This window comes from Phytophthora ramorum, assembly GCF_020800215.1.
Source record: "Phytophthora ramorum isolate Pr-102 chromosome Unknown Phyram_PR-102_s0001, whole genome shotgun sequence".
NCBI lineage: Eukaryota > Oomycota > Peronosporomycetes > Peronosporales > Peronosporaceae > Phytophthora > Phytophthora ramorum.
The window spans coordinates 265,262-284,567 of record NW_027150647.1 but is presented as its reverse complement, the minus strand read 5'-3'; the positions used below and the strand labels follow the sequence as shown (position 1 = coordinate 284,567).

General features: G+C 56.1%; 9 protein-coding genes across 9 annotated transcripts; 4 read left to right on the top strand and 5 right to left on the bottom strand.

Moving 5' to 3' along the window:
* Window positions 1–810: 810 nt before the first annotated feature.
* Window positions 811–1,989, top strand: KRP23_40 (Polygalacturonase; the record flags this gene model as incomplete). Its single annotated transcript, XM_067888786.1, has 1 exon — window positions 811–1,989. The coding sequence occupies one exon, from the start codon at window positions 811–813 to the stop codon at window positions 1,987–1,989; it is 1,179 nt and encodes a 392-aa protein (XP_067750594.1).
* Window positions 1,990–4,610: 2,621 nt separating this feature from the next.
* KRP23_39 (Polygalacturonase) lies at window positions 4,611–5,696 on the top strand (the record flags this gene model as incomplete). The annotated part of the gene is made up of 1 exon (XM_067888673.1): window positions 4,611–5,696. One exon carries the CDS (start codon window positions 4,611–4,613, stop codon window positions 5,694–5,696), a length of 1,086 nt encoding a protein of 361 aa, XP_067750593.1.
* Window positions 5,697–6,568: 872 nt separating this feature from the next.
* On the top strand, window positions 6,569–7,654 carry KRP23_38 (Polygalacturonase; the record flags this gene model as incomplete). The annotated part of the gene is made up of 1 exon (XM_067888557.1): window positions 6,569–7,654. The coding sequence occupies one exon, from the start codon at window positions 6,569–6,571 to the stop codon at window positions 7,652–7,654; it is 1,086 nt and encodes a 361-aa protein (XP_067750592.1).
* Window positions 7,655–7,999: 345 nt separating this feature from the next.
* On the bottom strand, window positions 8,000–9,085 carry KRP23_37 (Endopolygalacturonase B; the record flags this gene model as incomplete). Its single annotated transcript, XM_067888443.1, has 1 exon — window positions 8,000–9,085. One exon carries the CDS (start codon window positions 9,083–9,085, stop codon window positions 8,000–8,002), a length of 1,086 nt encoding a protein of 361 aa, XP_067750591.1.
* A 1,477-nt stretch (window positions 9,086–10,562) lies between these two features.
* Window positions 10,563–11,648, top strand: KRP23_36 (Endopolygalacturonase B; the record flags this gene model as incomplete). Its single annotated transcript, XM_067888330.1, has 1 exon — window positions 10,563–11,648. The coding sequence occupies one exon, from the start codon at window positions 10,563–10,565 to the stop codon at window positions 11,646–11,648; it is 1,086 nt and encodes a 361-aa protein (XP_067750590.1).
* Window positions 11,649–12,011: 363 nt separating this feature from the next.
* Window positions 12,012–13,097, bottom strand: KRP23_35 (Polygalacturonase 2; the record flags this gene model as incomplete). The annotated part of the gene is made up of 1 exon (XM_067888215.1): window positions 12,012–13,097. The coding sequence occupies one exon, from the start codon at window positions 13,095–13,097 to the stop codon at window positions 12,012–12,014; it is 1,086 nt and encodes a 361-aa protein (XP_067750589.1).
* Window positions 13,098–14,253: 1,156 nt separating this feature from the next.
* On the bottom strand, window positions 14,254–15,166 carry KRP23_34 (Polygalacturonase; the record flags this gene model as incomplete). Its single annotated transcript, XM_067888104.1, has 2 exons — window positions 14,254–14,850; window positions 14,909–15,166. 2 exons carry the CDS (start codon window positions 15,164–15,166, stop codon window positions 14,254–14,256), a joined length of 855 nt encoding a protein of 284 aa, XP_067750588.1.
* Window positions 15,167–16,152: 986 nt separating this feature from the next.
* On the bottom strand, window positions 16,153–17,299 carry KRP23_33 (Polygalacturonase 2; the record flags this gene model as incomplete). Its single annotated transcript, XM_067887988.1, has 2 exons — window positions 16,153–16,977; window positions 17,042–17,299. 2 exons carry the CDS (start codon window positions 17,297–17,299, stop codon window positions 16,153–16,155), a joined length of 1,083 nt encoding a protein of 360 aa, XP_067750587.1.
* Window positions 17,300–18,054: 755 nt separating this feature from the next.
* Window positions 18,055–19,293, bottom strand: KRP23_32 (uncharacterized protein; the record flags this gene model as incomplete). Its single annotated transcript, XM_067887875.1, has 1 exon — window positions 18,055–19,293. One exon carries the CDS (start codon window positions 19,291–19,293, stop codon window positions 18,055–18,057), a length of 1,239 nt encoding a protein of 412 aa, XP_067750586.1.
* Between the last annotated feature and the right edge of the window lie 13 nt (window positions 19,294–19,306).

Here is a 19,306-nt window from a genome sequence, read left to right as displayed (position 1 = left end):
CGTCGTGCAGTTGCGAGTGCCGCCTGGTTGCTTGGCGGTACAGAGAACAAGGCAACAGCCTGCCACGATCGTCTCAACGAGAACGCTGCGTGTGCTCTTATAGAGTATACCGCCGAAATATTAACGACAACGAGTCGGTGACCGCACGACGGTGTTGCTTTTGAAAACGAGGTCGGTATTATAGTGGCGACTACAAGTACGAGATCAACTAACCGATCCTCAGCTGGTGGTACAGTGCACCGAACATGCTGCAAGATGCGCGTCCCTCATGGCGATGTTGCGGGCATTTTGCTACCATAAGGCTCCAGCGGCGCTGCCAGCTGCCTCATTCGACAAAAACACTTGCTGCGACCACAAGCTGACAAGTTGACACCGTCTCAAGTCTCTTGTGCACTCCAGACACGAGACGTACCGGTTACCACTACTGAAGGCGGACCATGAATCGGCTCGATTTGCTGGCTCGTGGCGTGCTGGTCAATTTCGAGCGTCAACGCCCCGACCACTGGTCCAGAACCCGACATTCGGTGTCCGATCGAGCCGAGTTCGATCCATCTGGTGGGGTGCGCTGTCAGAGAGAGCACACTCTCTCCAGATGCGTGACGCCGCTAGATCTATGCGGCAGAGCTAGCTACACCTACGAGCCGTTCGAACAGCACTGCGAACTAACAGCCCCCTTCTCAGGTGGTCGTTTACACCGTAGATTAAGGGGCACTCAATCGAACAGAATCATTGACCTCACTTCCCAATTTGCCTCCGGTCAAGCACCTACCACCAAAAGCACCACCGAGCTACCACAAAGCACGTTCAACCATGAAGTTCATCTCCGCTGCATTCACCGCCTTCGCGCTCCTCGCTGCTACCGCCAACGGTTCCCCCATGCTCCGTCAAGAGGCCATGGGCAAGAGCAAGAAGACCCCGCAGCCTCAAGAACAAGTGCAGCAGGAGCAGCAGCAGACGCAGCAGCAGACGCAGCAGACCACCACCACCAGCGGCAAAAGCTGCAACCTCACTGGCACGTACAAGAAGGGGACCGACATCTCGGCCTGCAGCACCATCACGGTCGACTCATTGACTGTCCCGGCCGGCGTCACGCTCGACCTGAGCCTCGCTAAGACGGGCGCCACCATCGAGTTCAAGGGGATCACCACCTTCGGAACGCAGAAGTGGGAAGGTCCTCTCGTACGCGTGAGCGGCAGTGACCTCACGGTGAAGGGCTCCGGCACCCTTGACGGCCAGGGCGCCTGGTACTGGAAGCAGGGTCAGTCGATCACTCGTCCGGTCTTCTTCAAGCTGCAGAACGTCATCAGCTCGACGGTGTCTGGCTTCACCATCAAGAACATGCCGTTCCGCACGTTCAGCATCGTGACGTGCAAGGACACGACCCTCACTGGTCTTACTATCGACTCTAGGGCCGGCAACGGACTCGCTAAGAACACCGATGGCTTTGACCTGACCAAGAACGACCACGTGACCATCACGGGCAACTGGATCTACAACCAGGACGATTGCCTCGCCATGCAGTCCAGCACCAACACCGTCTTTAGCAACAATTACTGCTGCGGTGGTCACGGTATCTCCATCGGTTCGCTAGGCGGTAACGCTGTCGACCAGTCCACCACTGTCCAGGGCCTCACCGTCGAAGGCAACACGATTGAAAACAGTGACAACGGCATCCGTATCAAGACCATCATCGGACTCAAGGGCCTCGTCTCCGATGTGAAGTACACCAACAACAAACTCTCGAACGTCAAGAACGCCATCGTCATGCACTCGGACTACAGCAAGTCCAAGGGCGGATACACGGGCTCGGCGACCAGCCAGGTGCAGATCACGGGTGTGACGGTGTCGGGTCTTACGGGCTCGGCCACGAACCTGTACGACATCGTGGCGAATTCGAAGGTAGTCTCCGGCTGGGAGTTCTCCGGTGTGACCGTTAGTGCGTCGGTTAAGGGAAAGCTGACTGGCCTGCCCAACAGCATTGACATTTAAGGATCAGGTGATGGTCCTTGTAGTGGTAGTGAATTAGCGTTTTAATGGTCGATTGAAGGCCACAAGATGAAATCAATGTAAAAGTTCATTCAAGTTTGTCTTGATCAATTTAGCCCCCAAAACTATGGCCATAGCCTCGATAGAATTCCGTTAAATGAGCCCGTTGGGTGCATGCTTCAGAAACAGTATCACCAACGCCAAGGTGTTTCGTAGGATAGGACGTCGTTAGGATACCTAAGTGACACCAATGTACCTCACTGAAAAACAAAGACAAGGTGTTTAGCTGTGACCTAATTCAACTCGTGTCCCCAGATGCTGCCACAGAGAGGGAAATATTGAGTTCAAGTGGGCGTTGCGACGTACAGGTACTGGCAATGGTGAGCGGTTTGGAGTGATTTACTGCATGAGTCAGGGACACAGCAAATGGCTCGCTACAAGCTCGTCCTGTTCCTCATGAGGGAAATATTCCGCTGCAGCTACCATAACGCAAGACCAGACACTGTATGCGTTTAGCAGTGATACCCGACGAGGGGGACGCGTGAAGCTGTCTAATATCGGGCGACTCTGGAGGGTCAACCATTTTGACCCTCTCAACAATCTCACGGCAGGTCACCCACCATACAGCGGCACTGACCAACAAATTGCGACATGGCTACAGCACAGTACACATATATGTGCAGGTCAATTATACACAGGAGGTAGGGCTTACAGCGGCGGACATCATCAAGAGAGCATTAGGACGAAGCGGGATGGTAAGATACACACAGCTTCCGGCGACAATGGATCATCAGTACCTACTCTTCTTTGGGGGGGGGGGCACAAGTGGCAAGACGCAGAGGGCGGCAAGCGGAGCGATAGTACTCCACATTGGCGGGACTACCCGGACACCAAAAGCATGCTGGCTAAGTACAATGTCCAATGGGGCTCAAAACGTTACCACACAGAACGCGACTGGTTTCGGCCTACTCACGGGACTGGCAGAATGTGCGCGGAAGAGGTACTCCTCGCTTCACGTTATTGGGGACAATGAACAGGTGATAGCTCAGCATCGAAGAAGGAAACCACGAAAGGCGCGGCACCTGATTCCAGCGTACTGGCGGTGTCGTAGACTCTCGAAACGAGTGGCGACTCGCGAGTGGCATCTACATAACAACGCCATGGTGGGCACATTGGCACGGCAGGTAATGACGACAAGGATCAGTATGCAATGGACCCTACTCGGAGGGAAGAGAGCAGATCAACTCTGGGAGACAGTGCTTAGGAATGTGGGGACAGACATGTTGCTTTGGCTTGGAAAAATGAAAGACACGGCTCAAGCGGACGCCGTGGCCGACAGCCACAAAGGAGGCCGGCGTGTGACGGAGAGGCGCAAGCCTGGACCGGGAGAAAGCCAGCACTTGACATAGGGGCACTTGCTAGAACGGACGTCAGACGTCGGTAGAACTCTACGTGACATGAATGTACTGAAAAACGAAAATGAATATCGCGCGACTCAGGGGGGGGGGGTTTAAGAGGTCCTCTATTTGTGTTTAGCTAAGAAACTATAGAGAGTCCTGATATCGCTGGAGGCTTTGCCTTATTGATAATCCTTTCTGTGGCTCATTGTCGCTGCTAGTGTTCAACGGCATCGCGCGACTCAACCCAGGCACGACTCCCTACAGGAACCGAATACTCGTCCGTCAGGCGAAAGTACAGTTGCGGCATTCCTAAAATTACCCGACTATCGCGACCGACCAGGCACTTGGTAAACTCACCTATTTGCTGGGAAACTACCCGCTTGAACGCAGTTCAGGACGAGAACGATTTTTGAACGAAGTGCATAATATCAACCTGCTATTTAGTATTATACAGCGTCTGCGTAAGGGCACCCGTGTTGTGGCTTACCCGCGCAAGGACAGCAGCCAACGCGGGTGTACAGGAGTTCTTTAGGGTGCGTTTGGGCGACACGAACGCGATGTCGACTAAGCGATTAAGCGACTAAGCGACTAAAACCGCACGTACGTGATAAAGCGAGTTCATCATGCTAGCGACCAGCAAAAAAAGGAGGAAGCTCCACGAGTCGGGATACTATTTACATGTACAGGAAGCGAACTGCTGTGGTAGGAGGTTAGCAATGATAAAGTTGCTGGGGAAGGCGCTTGTTAACCTTCTATCGACAAGTCTCCAGGTCAAGCATGAAGCCACGCAAGTTCAGCTGGGTTCCGTGAAATCGTTTGTTGCAGTCGGACGTGTAGGATAGGCGAACATTCAGGCGAAATGTCTGCACGTACGAACGATTTGGACCGGTTCAACACACTGCCTGGTCGCAGCTAGGCGGACCTTAGATCACTTGATTTGCCCGCTTGTGGCGCTGCCTTCTCGCTCACAGCGTTAAAACTAGACGCTTGGGTACAACGCGATCGCGATCGGGCCCAAATCGGTAGGTCAGACACCCAAAGCGGCACAGCCTTGCCCCGTGCGAACATCTAACAGACTAGTGGCGTGCGCGATTACATGTACTCAACGGTTCAATTAAGGACACGCGAAGCCGCTAAACTTCTCCGTTTCGATTCAGCCACCACTTGAGCTCACTTTCAAGTTTTCTGCCAGCGTAGCACACCCAACATTACCAAGAATCAAATATGAAGCTTTTCTCTCCTGCCCTCGCTACTATTGCTCTTCTTGCGGCAGCAGCGAATGCATCACCGATGATGCGACAGGAAGCTCAGGCTGGTGACCCCTGCAGCCTCACTGGCACATACAAGAAGGGGACCGACATCTCGGCCTGCAGCACCATCACGGTCGACTCGTTGACTGTCCCGGCCGGCGTCACGCTCGACCTGAGCCTCGCTAAGACGGGCGCCACCATCGAGTTCAAGGGGATCACCACCTTCGGAACGCAGAAGTGGGAAGGTCCTCTCGTACGCGTGAGCGGCAGTGACCTCACGGTGAAGGGTTCCGGCACCCTTGACGGCCAGGGTGCCTGGTACTGGAAGCAGGGTCAGTCGATCACTCGTCCGGTCTTCTTCAAGCTGCAGAACGTCATCAGCTCAACGGTGTCTGGCTTCACCATCAAGAACATGCCGTTCCGCACGTTCAGCATCGTGACGTGCAAGGACACGACCCTCACTGGTCTTACTATCGACTCTAGGGCCGGTGACGGACTCGCTAAGAACACGGACGGCTTCGGTCTCACCAAGAACGACCACGTGACCATCACGGGGAACATCATCTACAACCAGGACGATTGCCTTGCGATGCAGTCCAGCACCAACACGTTTTTCACCAACAACAAGTGCATCGGTAGTCACGGCATCTCCATCGGCTCGCTCGGTGGCGACGCCGTCGACGAATCAACCACCGTCTCTGGCCTCACCGTCGAAGGCAACACTATCTCCAACAGTGACAATGGTCTCCGCATCAAGACCGTCATTGGCCTGAAAGGACTGGTCTCCAGTGTCAAGTACATCAACAACAAGCTGGACAACGTGGAGAACGCTATCGCGATCCACTCGGACTACAGCAGGTCTAAGGGGGCCTACACGGGAGCTGCCACTAGTCAAGTGACGATCTCGGACATCACGGTGGACGGCCTCACGGGCACGGCTGGAAATATCTTCGACATTGTGGTGAACCCGAATGTGGTTTCGAACTGGAAGTTCTCCGGTATCACTGCGACGGGTGCGAAGGGTACCTGCCAGGGCCATCCAGGTGACATTGGCTGCTAAGGGTGTGGGAACCGCGGTTCCATCCATGGGCCGCTCTCTTTGTGTGTCGTTAAAGTGCAAAAGATAGAAGTTTGAGAGTCGTAGCGTAGCAACACGGAAACCATAAATGAAATACAAAGCACCACAAAACAGGGTGGTGCGTTTTCTACCAGGATTTCCGCGCACTGGTGCCTCGATTTGAATGATCTCCAGAATTGTTGGCGCTTTTATTAAAAAAAGAACTTGTAAGCCGTCAAAATACTACTTGAAGTAGTTACAAGCATCCAACAGCCGTCCAGGCGAGTCGCACATTCGGACAAGTCAAACGCGACAGCATTTAAACAAGTTGGAATCCACGTGAAAGGTGCACTGATTCTAGCGGATAGCGAAACTGAAAGTGCAGCGCGTCGCAACCGGAGAGGATGGCGCGAGGGTAAAGGGGCTAATACTGTGCTACCTTGTCATCAAAGGAATCCAAATGTTTGGACTTGTACTCAAGCAACTTCCGCTGGGACGATATGAAAACTCGTTCGGTAAAACCACTTGTTGTGGACGGATGTTGAAGGGTAAGTTGTTTTGTCCGTACGAGCACACGAGATGCACCGGTTCAACACCTTACGAGGTGGACCAAGATTTGCACACGCACGTTATGTGAGTGCAGATCATTGTACCGGGCACGGGACACAAGACGCCGGGACCGATGAGCTGCGCGAACTGCGACAGAGGAACACATCATACGTCGGTGCTTGAATCGGACTCACCTGGTGTGTGTTCAAGTGAACGTAGCGCGGTTGACTCACAAAGTTGACTCAGCTCTCCAACTCCCACTTTCTAATCTGCCAGCAGTGCAGCACTACGAACCGACATCCTTCTCTCCAAGACCCAACGCACTCATGAAGCTCTTCACTAGCGCGTTCGCTACCTTGGCACTCGTCGTCGCTGCCGTCAACGGCTCACCCATGATGCGCCAAGAAACTGAGGCTGGCGATCCCTGCAACCTCACCGGCACCTACCAGGCGGGCACCGACATCTCGTCCTGCAGCACTGTCTCAATCGGTCCTTTGACTGTTCCTGCTGGGGTCACGCTTGATCTGACCAAGGCGAAGAACGGAGCTACCATCGTGTTCACGGGCACTACCACCTTCGGCAACGCGAAGTGGGCTGGCCCGCTCGTGGCGCTTACTGGCAACTCCCTCACGGTTAAGGGCTCCGGTACACTAGATGGCCAAGGCGATTGGTACTGGAAGCAGGGAGAGTCGATCACTCGCCCTGTTTTCTTCAAGGTGCAAAGTGTCATCGGGTCGAATCTGTCGGGCTTCACGATCAAGAACTCCCCGTTCCGCACGTTCAGCATTGTCACCTCCGTTCAAACGACACTCAGTGGTCTCACGCTCGACTCTAGGGCTGGCAACGGACTCGCCCAAAACACGGACGGCTTCGACCTGACCAAGAACGACCACGTGGCGATCACAGGCAACACGATCTACAACCAGGACGACTGCCTCGCCATGCAGTCCAGTACCAACACGATCTTCAGCAACAACCTCTGCAGCGGCAGCCATGGTATCTCTGTGGGTTCGCTCGGTGGCACCACCGTGGACCAAACGACAACGGTCTCGGGTCTCACTGTCCAGGGTAACACGATCCAAAACAGCGACAACGGTCTCCGCATCAAGACTCTGATCGGCATGAAGGGACTCGTAACCAACGTGAAGTACATCAACAACCAGCTCCAGAACGTGGAGAATGCCATCGCGATCCACTCGGACTACAGTAGATCGGCGGGCGCCTACACGGGAGCCGCCACCAGTCAAGTGACGATCTCGGACATCACGGTGGACGGTCTCACGGGCACTGCGGACCAGATTTACGACATTGTGGTGAACCCGGACGTGGTGTCGGGATGGACGTTCAAGGGTATCACCGTCACGGGTGCGAAGGGCACTTGCAAGGGCCAGCCTAGTGGCATCACCTGCTAAGGACTTTTGAACTGAAAGTCCTTTGAGAGCCTGCGCAAGAAGCTTCGTCAGGACTAACAGACAATTGCCGAAGAAAGAGGAATATACGATTGTAACGTTCAAAGGTATCATACCCTTGGTTTTCAAGAAGAAACAACCTCTAACTAGGACAGCCACCACGCTAAGCACATTGAAAAAGTGTATTGAACTGAGAAAACGGCATTACCAGAGAAGACCTATCTACCACGGTCTCCTCAATCGACGCACTTTGTAATATATGCCAGGAGACACTCATGCTCACCGACGTATTGTCTCGACAGGTGCGACGGCAACGAATCCATCACGCACGCCGGTACGTCCTATGGCTTAGCACTTGACGGTGCTGGGCTGACCGCTGCACGTGCCCGTCTTGGAGGCCTTGACCGTGATGCCCGAGAACTTCCAGTTGGACACGACCTTCGAGTTGGCCACGATGTCGTACAGATTGGTGGCCGTTCCCGAGAGACCCGAGACGGTGACGCCCTTGATGGTGACGGCGCTCGTGGCCTTGCCCGTGTATCCGCCCTTGGACTTGCTGTAGTCCGAGTGGATCACGATGGCGTTCTTGACGTTCGAGAGCTTGTTGTTCGTGTAGGTGACGTCCGAGACGAGGCCCTTGAGGTCCACGATGGTCTTGATGCGGATGCCGTTGACGCTGTTGACGATGGTGTTGCCCTTGACGGCGAGGCCCGAGACGGTGTCGGCCGAGCTGACGGTGTCGCCGCCCAGCGATCCGATGGAGATGCCGTGGCCGCCGCTGCAGTAGTTGTTGCTGAAGACGGTGTTGGTGCTGGACTGCATGGCGAGACAGTCGTCCTGGTTGTAGATCTTGTTGCCCGTGATGGTGACGTAGTTGTTCTTGCTGAGGTCGAAGCCGTCCGTGTTCTTGGCCGTGCCGTCGCCGGCGCTGGAGTCGAGCGTGAGGCCGCTGATGGTGGTCTTCTCCGAGTTGAGGATGCTGAAGGTGCGGTAGGGCGAGTTCTTGATCTTGAAGCCCGAGAGCGTGGAGCCCGTGACGCCGTGCAGACGGAAGAAGACGGGGCGACTGATGGACGTGCCCTGCTTCCAGTACCAGGCGCCCTGGCCGTCCAGCGTGCCGGCGCCGCTGACCGTGAGGTCGCTGCCGCCGAGCAGCACGAGCGGACCGGCCCACTTCTTCTCGCCGAAGGTGACGGTGCCGGAGATCTTGATGGTGGCGCCCGTCTTGGCCTTGCTCAAGTCCAGCGTGACGCCCGCGGGTACGGTGAGCGTGCCGATGGTGAGCGTGCTGCAGGACGAGATGTCGGTGCCGGACTTGTACGTGCCGGAGAGGGTGCAGCTGGAGGCCTCTTCCTCCTGGCGCAGCATGGGCGAGCCGTTGACCGCGGCGACGATGAGTGCGAGTGCGGCGAGACCAGTGGAGAGGAGCTTCATGGTTGGGTTGTAGCTTGTGGAGGGTGTTTGGGGTTGTTGGTGAGTGAGTCCGAGAAGGCAAAACGATGAATGAGCCAGGAGCTCGAAACGGTGACATCAAGGACTGACTCACTGCCGGCAGTGCCAATGATATGCTGACGTCTACATCTGCGTCGCTCGAGTTGAGCTGAGCTGAGCTCTGGCACCGTAAAGGCTCGGTGGTGTCAGGTACCGTGGGATTCATTTTGCTGTTTTTGGTGCGTCCCTGTCGTTGAGCTGTTCGACACTTGGATTTGTACAGCATGGCCGCCCACGTAAGCCCAAGTCCCACCCCATGTGGCAATGCAGCGCTCGATCGAGACCATCCTGCGTTCAAAACGGATCTCGTCTCGAACCATTTTCCCGCGACCGGACCAAGGCTGTGAGCGTTGCGTCCGGCTTGGCGCCATCGTTTGGTTGAACTATTATATCACTCGCTGCTCCAAAATGATCTCGACCACGTGGAGCTTGACCATTTCACCAGCGGTTATTCCCCTGTTGGATTTGGTGGTTGTCTCGCCAAGATGGCAGTGTTATTTAGTGTTTGTCGGACTAAAGTTTTAGTCTCTCTCGCGCACATCGGCTGCGCTGTGTAGGCCAACGATTGCAATGGGCGTCCTGGCTGCCGGAACAGTATGTGGCTTTTGCATTCAAACAGGACTGTTGCCATACATGACCGGCTACGTGTACCATGCACACCGCCCGGGCTGCACGAACGAACCAGCGAAAATCAAGGATTGTGATGGCAGATTAGCGGATTTACGCATTCTAAGGAGAATCTGGCGTCTCAGACTCTCCGGATCACTTGGTTTCGCATATGAAATCGCGTGTCACTCGTAGGTAAATGATTTCGTACGCTCGGATGCCCTGTCCGCTGTTCGGGGAGATTTGAAACGGGCTTCCCGTCAGATCATCGCCACGGGCCGACTAGCGAGAGCGATTTGATAGTCGTACCGTGTAGAAAGCGGCCGTCCACTTCACGCAAACTGCTTGGTTTTGCCTTGTAAGGGCGCCAGACCATGTTTACACATGCGCAGGGATGGAAATCTGCAAGAAACAAGCAAAGAAAAGCTTGAGACCAGCCACGCACTCACCCCACCTGCTCGGGAAGAACCCACGGCTGAAAAAAGCGGCAAATCGTGCGTCATTTGAATACCATTTGCACGTAGTTGGCCTTCAAGCGCTCGTAGCAGAGAGATTCTGGACAGCGATTGGCAACGACTGCCACTCCCAGCGAAAGTCTGCGCGCCCCACCCCAGACAGAGAGGTGCATGTACTCGTGACTACGACTTGACACACGCACTGCAACAATCGGTAAATCTCATAACGCCGTCCACGCGAATGCTCCTTCACAACAACTTACCGTATAGGAATTCGATCATAAGCTCATTCATCGTTTTGCCTTCTCGGACTCACTCACCAACAACCCCAAACACCCTCCACAAGCTACAACCCAACCATGAAGCTCCTCTCCACTGGTCTCGCCGCACTCGCACTCATCGTCGCCGCGGTCAACGGCTCGCCCATGATGCGCCAGGAGGAAGAGGCCTCCAGCTGCACCCTCTCCGGCACGTACAAGTCCGGCACCGACATCTCGTCCTGCAGCACGCTCACCATCGGCACGCTCACCGTACCCGCGGGCGTCACGCTGGACTTGAGCAAGGCCAAGACGGGCGCCACCATCAAGATCTCCGGCACCGTCACCTTCGGCGAGAAGAAGTGGGCCGGTCCGCTCGTGCTGCTCGGCGGCAGCGACCTCACGGTCAGCGGCGCCGGCACGCTGGACGGCCAGGGCGCCTGGTACTGGAAGCAGGGCACGTCCATCAGTCGCCCCGTCTTCTTCCGTCTGCACGGCGTCACGGGCTCCACGCTCTCGGGCTTCAAGATCAAGAACTCGCCCTACCGCACCTTCAGCATCCTCAACTCGGAGAAGACCACCATCAGCGGCCTCACGCTCGACTCCAGCGCCGGCGACGGCACGGCCAAGAACACGGACGGCTTCGACCTCAGCAAGAACAACTACGTCACCATCACGGGCAACAAGATCTACAACCAGGACGACTGTCTCGCCATGCAGTCCAGCACCAACACCGTCTTCAGCAACAACTACTGCAGCGGCGGCCACGGCATCTCCATCGGATCGCTGGGCGGCGACACCGTCAGCTCGGCCGACACCGTCTCGGGCCTCGCCGTCAAGGGCAACACCATCGTCAACAGCGTCAACGGCATCCGCATCAAGACCATCGTGGACCTCAAGGGCCTCGTCTCGGACGTCACCTACACGAACAACAAGCTCTCGAACGTCAAGAACGCCATCGTGATCCACTCGGACTACAGCAAGTCCAAGGGCGGATACACGGGCAAGGCCACGAGCGCCGTCACCATCAAGGGCGTCACCGTCTCGGGTCTCTCGGGAACGGCCACCAATCTGTACGACATCGTGGCCAACTCGAAGGTCGTGTCCAACTGGAAGTTCTCGGGCATCACGGTCAAGGCCTCCAAGACGGGCACGTGCAGCGGTCAGCCCAGCACCGTCAAGTGCTAAGCCATAGGACGTACCGGCGTGCGTGATGGATTCGTTGCCGTCGCACCTGTCGAGACAATACGTCGGTGAGCATGAGTGTCTCCTGGCATATATTACATAGTGCGTCGATTGAGGAGACCGTGGTAGATAGGTCTTCTCTGGTAATGCCGTTTTCTCAGTTCAATACACTTTTTCAATGTGCTTACAGTCGCGGTTGTTCAGTTCGAAATGATCAACGCGCTTTCACGATAAACATCAAATGTATTTGTTAGTTCTGTGATTCCCTCTAAGCTTTGGCCAACGAATCACTGCGACGAGAGGGCCTCTTACTCGCTTGACATGTTGCACGACAAAAGACACGGAGCGACAATTCAGCCAAAGCGTCTAGCAGCTGACACTGCTTGGTTCGCCGCTGCAGCTGCCAGTGTCACCCGACACATCGATGCCTGAGAACGTCCAGCCGGATACCACGTCAGAGTCAACGAGAATGTCGTACACTTGGTCGGCTGAACCGGTGAGGCCGTCAATAGTGATGTCCGTGATTGTCACCTTGCTCGTGGCAGAGCCCGTGTACCCTCCTTCCGACTTGCTGTAGTCGCCGTGGATCACAATGGCGTTCTCCACGTTCGAGAGCGTGTTGTCCGTGTACGTCACGTCCGTCACCTCGCCGTAGTCGTCAATGATGGTCTTGATGCGGATGCCGTTGACGCTGTCGACGATCTTGTTGTTCTTGACCGTTAGACCGGACACCGTGTCGGATGAGCTCACCGACGAGCCGCCAATTGAGCCAATCGAGATACCGTGACCACCGCTGCACGTGTTGCTGGAGAAGACCGTGTTGGTGCTGGACTGCATGGCGAGACAGTCGTCCTGGTTGTAGATGGTGTTGCCAGAGATGGTGACGTCCGTGTTCTTGCTGAGGTCGAAGCCGTCCGTGTTCTTGGCGACATCGTCACCGTCGCTCGAGTCGAGCGTCAGACCACTGATAGTGGTGGACTCGCAGCTGAGAATGCTGAACGTGCGGTAGGGCGAGTTCTTAATCGTGAAGTCGGACACTGTGGAAGAGATGACCTTACTCATGCGGAAGAACACGGGGCGGTCAATAGACGTGCCTTGCTCCCAGTACCAGTCTCCCTGCCCGTCGAGGGTACCCGTACCGCCAACAGTGAGATCCGTACCCGTGAGCAGGATAAGCGGACCTTCCCACTTGGAAGTCTCAAAAGTCGTGGTGCCCGTGAACTCGATGGTGGCGCCGTCCGCGACGTCGCTCAAGTCCAGCGTGACACCAGCGGGTACCGTCAGCGACCCGATGGTGATGGTGCTGCACGAGGACACGTCGGTGCCGCTGGTGTAGGTGCCTGAGAGCGTACAGCTGCTGGACGACTCGTTCACTTGGCGGATCATGGGCGACGCGGTGACGGCGGAGGCGACGAGGGCGATCGTGGCGAGGATGGGGCTGAAGACCTTCATGGTTGGTGCGTGAAGTGGAGGAGGCGGTTGGAAGCAAATTCCGGAATGAGGTTGGGAATGGCAAGTGAAGTGACGCCTTGCAGACATCGGTAGAAGCTGTTTCGAGTTGGGGTCCGGTCTCAGCAGCGGATAATCACTTCAAAGTCGAGTTGACGTCTATGGTCTCGCCTACGCAGGTTGAACCTTTATAGGGCCATAAAAGACTGCGATAGCTGGTTACTTGAAATCGCTTCAAATAGCAAATGGCTCGAAAGACGGCGCGAAATAAAGGTCAAAGGCCTTCCTATTGTGATATATGATGCTGCGTACGACTATCGAATGGCGTTGCCGACGATCGGCTCGGCATGACCCTCTTCGTCATATTTGTTCAACGCGACACCGACATGAGCCCTCCTGCACCCTTTCATCCACGAGCTCCACGAGCTCGGGGAATTCTGCACTAGCAGCCGATGCCTCTTCAATAATGTGACTTTTTCACAGGAAAACTTGATGTCCATGCGATTCACGGACTTTGCCACCGAAGAGAGATTTAAGCTACCGGAACCCGCACGACAGGGCTCAAGTCCACCTTCTGGCGCAGGTGCTAGTAGCTAACCGTCCCTATGGGGACCGGGTTCAAGTACCCTTTATGGTGCTTTGGGGATTTTCGGCACGCGGGGCTCCAGCCCACCCAAGTATAACACACCACTTTGAGTGCGGGTTGACAGGGTGACGGATCACTGAGTGACGAGTTTGCCTGTCTCCAGCATTAGTGGATCGACCGCACTCAGCGGGTATCGATCGATATACCTCCCGGTCTCAGCGTCAAGGTGTTACCACTGGCCCACTGAGGTCGGTACCGAAGACGCTACGACGTAGTCGCTCATCACTATAATAGTCACCTTCAGATGAAGCGCGCAACTATTGTTGGGGTTGCACCCGAACTCTGAGCCAACGTCATGCTTTCTCGTGACCAGCAACACGCAAAAGGAAAATCGCTGGGGTATTTTGTGAAAAAGAAACAAGTCTTGCTCAGTGTATTAAGAGAACGCCAACCTCGAAACATAGCGGCTTGAGTTGATCTAGATACTCAAACATCACATTGATGTTACGGTGAGAGGCAAGTTCGGCCCCCACACCAACGAGGAATGCGCCACTCACGGAAGGGTTCGGCTATTTAGCAGGGCACGCCGCTCGGTTCGCCGCTACACCTGCCAGTGTCACCCGACACATCGATGCCCGAGAACGTCCAGCCGGATACCACGTCAGAGTCAACGAGAATGTCGTACACTTGGTCGGCTGAACCGGTGAGGCCGTCAATAGTGATGTCCGTGATTGTCACCTTGCTCGTGGCAGAGCCCGTGTACCCTCCTTCCGACTTGCTGTAGTCGCCGTGGATCACAATGGCGTTCTCCACGTTCGAGAGCGTGTTGTCCGTGTACGTCACGTCCGTCACCTCGCCGTAGTCGTCAATGATGGTCTTGATGCGGATGCCGTTGACGCTGTCGACGATCTTGTTGTTCTTGACCGTTAGACCGGACGCCGTGTCCGAAGAGCTGATGGAGGAGCTAAGAATGCTAAACATGCGGTAGGGCGAGTTCTTAATCGTGAAGGCGGACACTGTGGACGAAATGACCTTGCTCATGCGGAAGAAGACCGGGCGGGTGATGGAGGTGCCCTGCTTCCAGTACCAGGCACTCTGACCGTCGAGGGTCCCCGTGCCGCTCACGGTGAGGTCCGTACCCGTAAGGAGAACGAGAGGACCCGACCATTTCTATTGACAACATGAAAATAATAAAGTACTTTTTGCAGGCTGAGTTTCAGAGACCAACCTTCTCGCCGAAGGCGGTGGTGCCGGAGAAGACGATACTCGCACCCGACTTGACGTCGGTCAGATCGAGCGTAACACCGGCAGGGACCTTGAGCGACTTGATGGTGACGGTGCTGCACGAGGACACATCGGTGCCGCTCGTGTAGGTACCCGATAGCGTACAGCTACTGGATTCCTCCTCTTGGCGCATCATGGGCGAACCGCAAACAGCAGCAATGACAAGCGCGGCGGATGTGAGCACAGGAGAGAAGAACTTCATGGTTATTCAGGAGCTTGAGCGGACTCGAGGAAATTCTGGCATGGGCTTTGGCGTCGGGGCAAATCGAGAGTCACCAATGCAGTCAACTACTTGACCGTCAAACAGGTTGAAGACGCACCGGTGTCCGTTCTCAGCGGATGCGTCCGAGTCGACAACGGACACTCCACCAACAACGACACGAAGACGTCGGTAAACTTTCAGCCGGTCCTGATATCGATCTGCTCGGAGCAGAGTCACCTACGCACGGGTCGGTCGATCCATCTGGACAAAGTCGACGCGGAGAAGAATGTTTTTACCGTCGTGGGCCACCTCAAAATTCATGGCGACAGCCTTCCAGCCACGAAGATCGGGTCGCTTCTATATCGTCCGGGCCGATGAAGGGATTGCATCTCATCTATACAGGAGCTCGTAGCGTCTCGGCTCCGATTTGTCGATTGAGCCTGCACAGAGAGAGAGAGAGTTTCTCATCCTTTGCGGACGCGAAGAAGGTCGCTCCAGTCCACGGCAGTGAACCTCACCAGTCGGCCCGCGAGAGCGACCCACGCTGGAAAGGCGATTTCGATAGGCGGGCAAAGTGCTACGTGGCGACATGCCGCCTCTCTTGTCTGTAGTCAGCACATCTTGATGACACGACATGACGATCCAGGATAGCGAGAGCTTCCCTGGGGCGGCTCCGATTCCTTGGCATACTGTACCACTGGTGTTGCTGCTTGCAGGCTTCCAGGCTGGCAAACAGCGGAGGAACTCGGTTCCTGTCGGACCGGGTAGCAGACATTTTGCTCGTGAATAAGATGAGACCTACCATGTGTATCGCTTCAAGAAAGCTTCCACGCGTACCAGACCATTCTTAGCTCGTCCTGTGCATGTAGTAAATGGAGCAAACGCATTGATTCTTAAGAGACAGACATCTATTGTCCAGATACGAAGTAGCTGAACACGGCACTTCCTCCGCAGACAAATGAACGTGCGGGACGAGTGCAACCCACTTAGCAGTCGACGCTGCTCGGTTCGCCGCTGCAGCTGCCCGTGGAGCCCGACACATCGATGCCCGAGAACGTCCAACCGGACACGTACTTGGAGTTCACCAGGATGTCGTACACCTGGTCGGCCGAGCCCGTGAGACCGTCGATGGTGATGTCCGTGATGTAGACCTTGCTGCTCGCCGTGCCCGTGTATCCGCCCTTGGACTTGCTGTAGTCGCCGTGGATCACAATGGCGTTCTCCACGTTCGAGAGCGTGTTGTCCGTGTACGTCACGTCCGTCACCTTGCCCGTGAGACTGATGATGGTCTTGATGCGGATGCCGTTGACACTGTCGACGATCTTGTTGTTCTTGACCGTTAGACCGGACACCGTGTCCGAAGAGCTGATGGAGGAGCCACCAATGGAACCGATGGAGATACCGTGGCCACCGCTGCACGTGTTGCTGGAGAAGACCGTGTTGGTGCTGGACTGCATGGCGAGACAGTCGTCCTGGTTGTAGATCTTGCAGCCCGTGATGGTGACGTCCGTGTTCTTGCTGAGGTCGAAGCCGTCCGTGTTCTTGGCCGTGCCGTCACCGTCGCTCGAGTCGAGCGTCAGACCGCTAATGGTAGTGGACTCTGAGCTGAGAATGCTGAACGTGCGGTAAGGCGAGTTCTTGATAGTGAAGCCCTTGACGGTGGAAGAGATGACCTTGCTCATGCGGAAGAAGACCGGACGGGTGATGGAGGTGCCCTGCTTCCAGTACCAGGCACCCTGACCGTCGAGGGTCCCCGTGCCACTAACCGTCAGCTTGGTACCCGTCAGGAGAACGAGGGGACCCGACCATTTCTGTTGATAAACACTGCAAGTTAGACACGTAGTCACAACCATGGATCAAAAGCTTCAGGCTGACCTTCTCTCCAAACGTGGTAGTACCCGAGAACACAACGTTGGCGCCAGATTTGAGGTCGCTCAAGTCCAGCGTGACACCGGCAGGGACCGTCAGCGACTTGATCGTAACAGTACTGCACGAGGACACGTCGGCTCCGCTCGTGTAGGTGCCCGACAACGTACAGCTACTGGACTCGGCTTCCTGGCGGATCATGGGGGTGCCGCTGACAGCAGCAAACACCACAGCGGCAGCGGCGAGGACGGGGGCGAAGAACTTCATGGCAAAGAGAGGGGAGGATGAGGCTTGACTCACACAGAGGAAATTCCGGAATGAACTCGGCACAGCTACTGAAAGCGGACTCAATCGTGGTCCCAGGCATCGACTGGAGTGCGCCATACCAGTTCCTTGCACATCAACGGCAGCTCACGTGCCGGGATGTTAGCCACAGCATCTCCATCTAAAGCCTGCAGACAGCGGAATACCTCAACAACTCCATTACCGCGATCTGTCGAGCACTTGGTCACCCAGGGAGGAGCGCATCGGCATCGCCATCTGCAGGCGTCCTGACGAGCACCATGACGAAGGAGTGGTGATACCTCTACAGACTCACGGCGACAGCCCGCTCTTGACATATCGCGTGCATGGTCGTCGCCGAGACGAGTTGCTAGTGTTGAAAGGCGAAACTCGACGTGGAGCCCTCCACGCCGATGGAGAAATGACCAAGCCGCGTTTCAGCAGTGGAGTGGCAGTACCAGCGATCGTTTAATTTGCATTTCGATAGCGAGACTTGCGACCAGCCAAATGAGCTGAGCCGACCGTCGTTCGCTCGCATGAGCGCAAGTGAGTCAGGAGAAACTTCACCAATCCCAGCCGGTGGTGACTACGTTGAGACGTTCGTCTGCAAGTTGTACCCCGCTTCAACAACAGACAGGGTAGCCCGGCTCACAAGCCCAACACCGTAACGCAGCAGCAACGTGTCGATCAGTTAACATCACCGCAATACGCTTCTACTGCGTCTGCTGATGGTATCAAAATCACGTGAAGAGCGGTTCCAGCTCGGCGGACGTGTTGGCACTCACCGCTAGTCTCACCACCGCGCCAAGCAGCGTGTCTAAATTCTGCCACTCGTCCGCCAATGTGAGCTCCGTTTGCATGCGCGCGATCTCGCGGAGGTCTTCTGTGTCTGCGCTCTGCTCTGCAAAGTCATACCTATCTACGTGGAACCCTGCTACCCCTCTGAACTTTCCAGTGAGCGCCGGGCCCATCTTGGCCGTCAGCAGCTCGTGCAGTGCATCAAACTCCAACAACTTGGACAACCCGATCGTAACGCCGTCCATGATGCTGCTTCTTCCCCCTAACGTCCCGTTACCACCTCCTCCCACTTGATCTCCACGCTCTTCCTGGTATTTCTGCAGCACAATCTGTCCCACCACTTCGTCCAGCGGCAGCCGGTGCAGCTTGGGGTCATTTGCTTCGACCATTTCGACAATCTTGTGCTCCAGAAACTCCACGAACGGATGTCCGGGCGGCGCCTGCATCATGTGCAGCGCCAACCCGAACGTCTTGCTCCTGTGCGACTGGGCGGCCACCACGAGGTCCGTGTCCATGTCCACACGCGTGGCTCTCATCAAGACCGTGTTAAAGTCTGAGAACGCCACGCCGCCGTGTTTCTTGAGCGCGCGCAGCAGGACCAGCATCTCGATGATGCGTCGTCGCTCCTGTCGACTCAGAGGCGGCTGTATCGCGTCGAACGACACGGGCGGCAGCACCTGGTGCAGCCCCAGATGCCGCTGGCACTGGGTGAACCACACGCCGCGCGGGGTCTCCAGGTAGTGCAGCATCATCATGTCGGGCCGGAGCGCGCGCCTCGCAGCCTGCAGCGCCGCGAACTGCAAGTACGTGAACTGTTCCCTGTCGACCGCTTGCTCGCCTGGCAGCGGCGGCACGGCGTCCACTGCGACGTTGACAAAGTGCACAAGACGAAGGTTACTAGTGATTGAAGACCGATTTCTAGTGTTCTGTGCCCCACAGAGCGTCTGCAGCTTCTGTAGCGCGTCTGAGGCCAGGAATTCCTGGCTGGACACGCCCAGACACGGCGGTAACGAGGCCGTGGACGGGAACGCGGACCGCACGCGCCGCTCGAGCGACGCCACGCGCTGGAAGTCGAAGGTGAAGAAGTGGTACACGATCAGCGGCACCGCCACGAAGCACAAGACCAGCAGCAACAGCACGGACCGCAGACTCGCGCGGCGCAGCGGCCGCAGGTTGCGCATTTTCGGAGCTCAG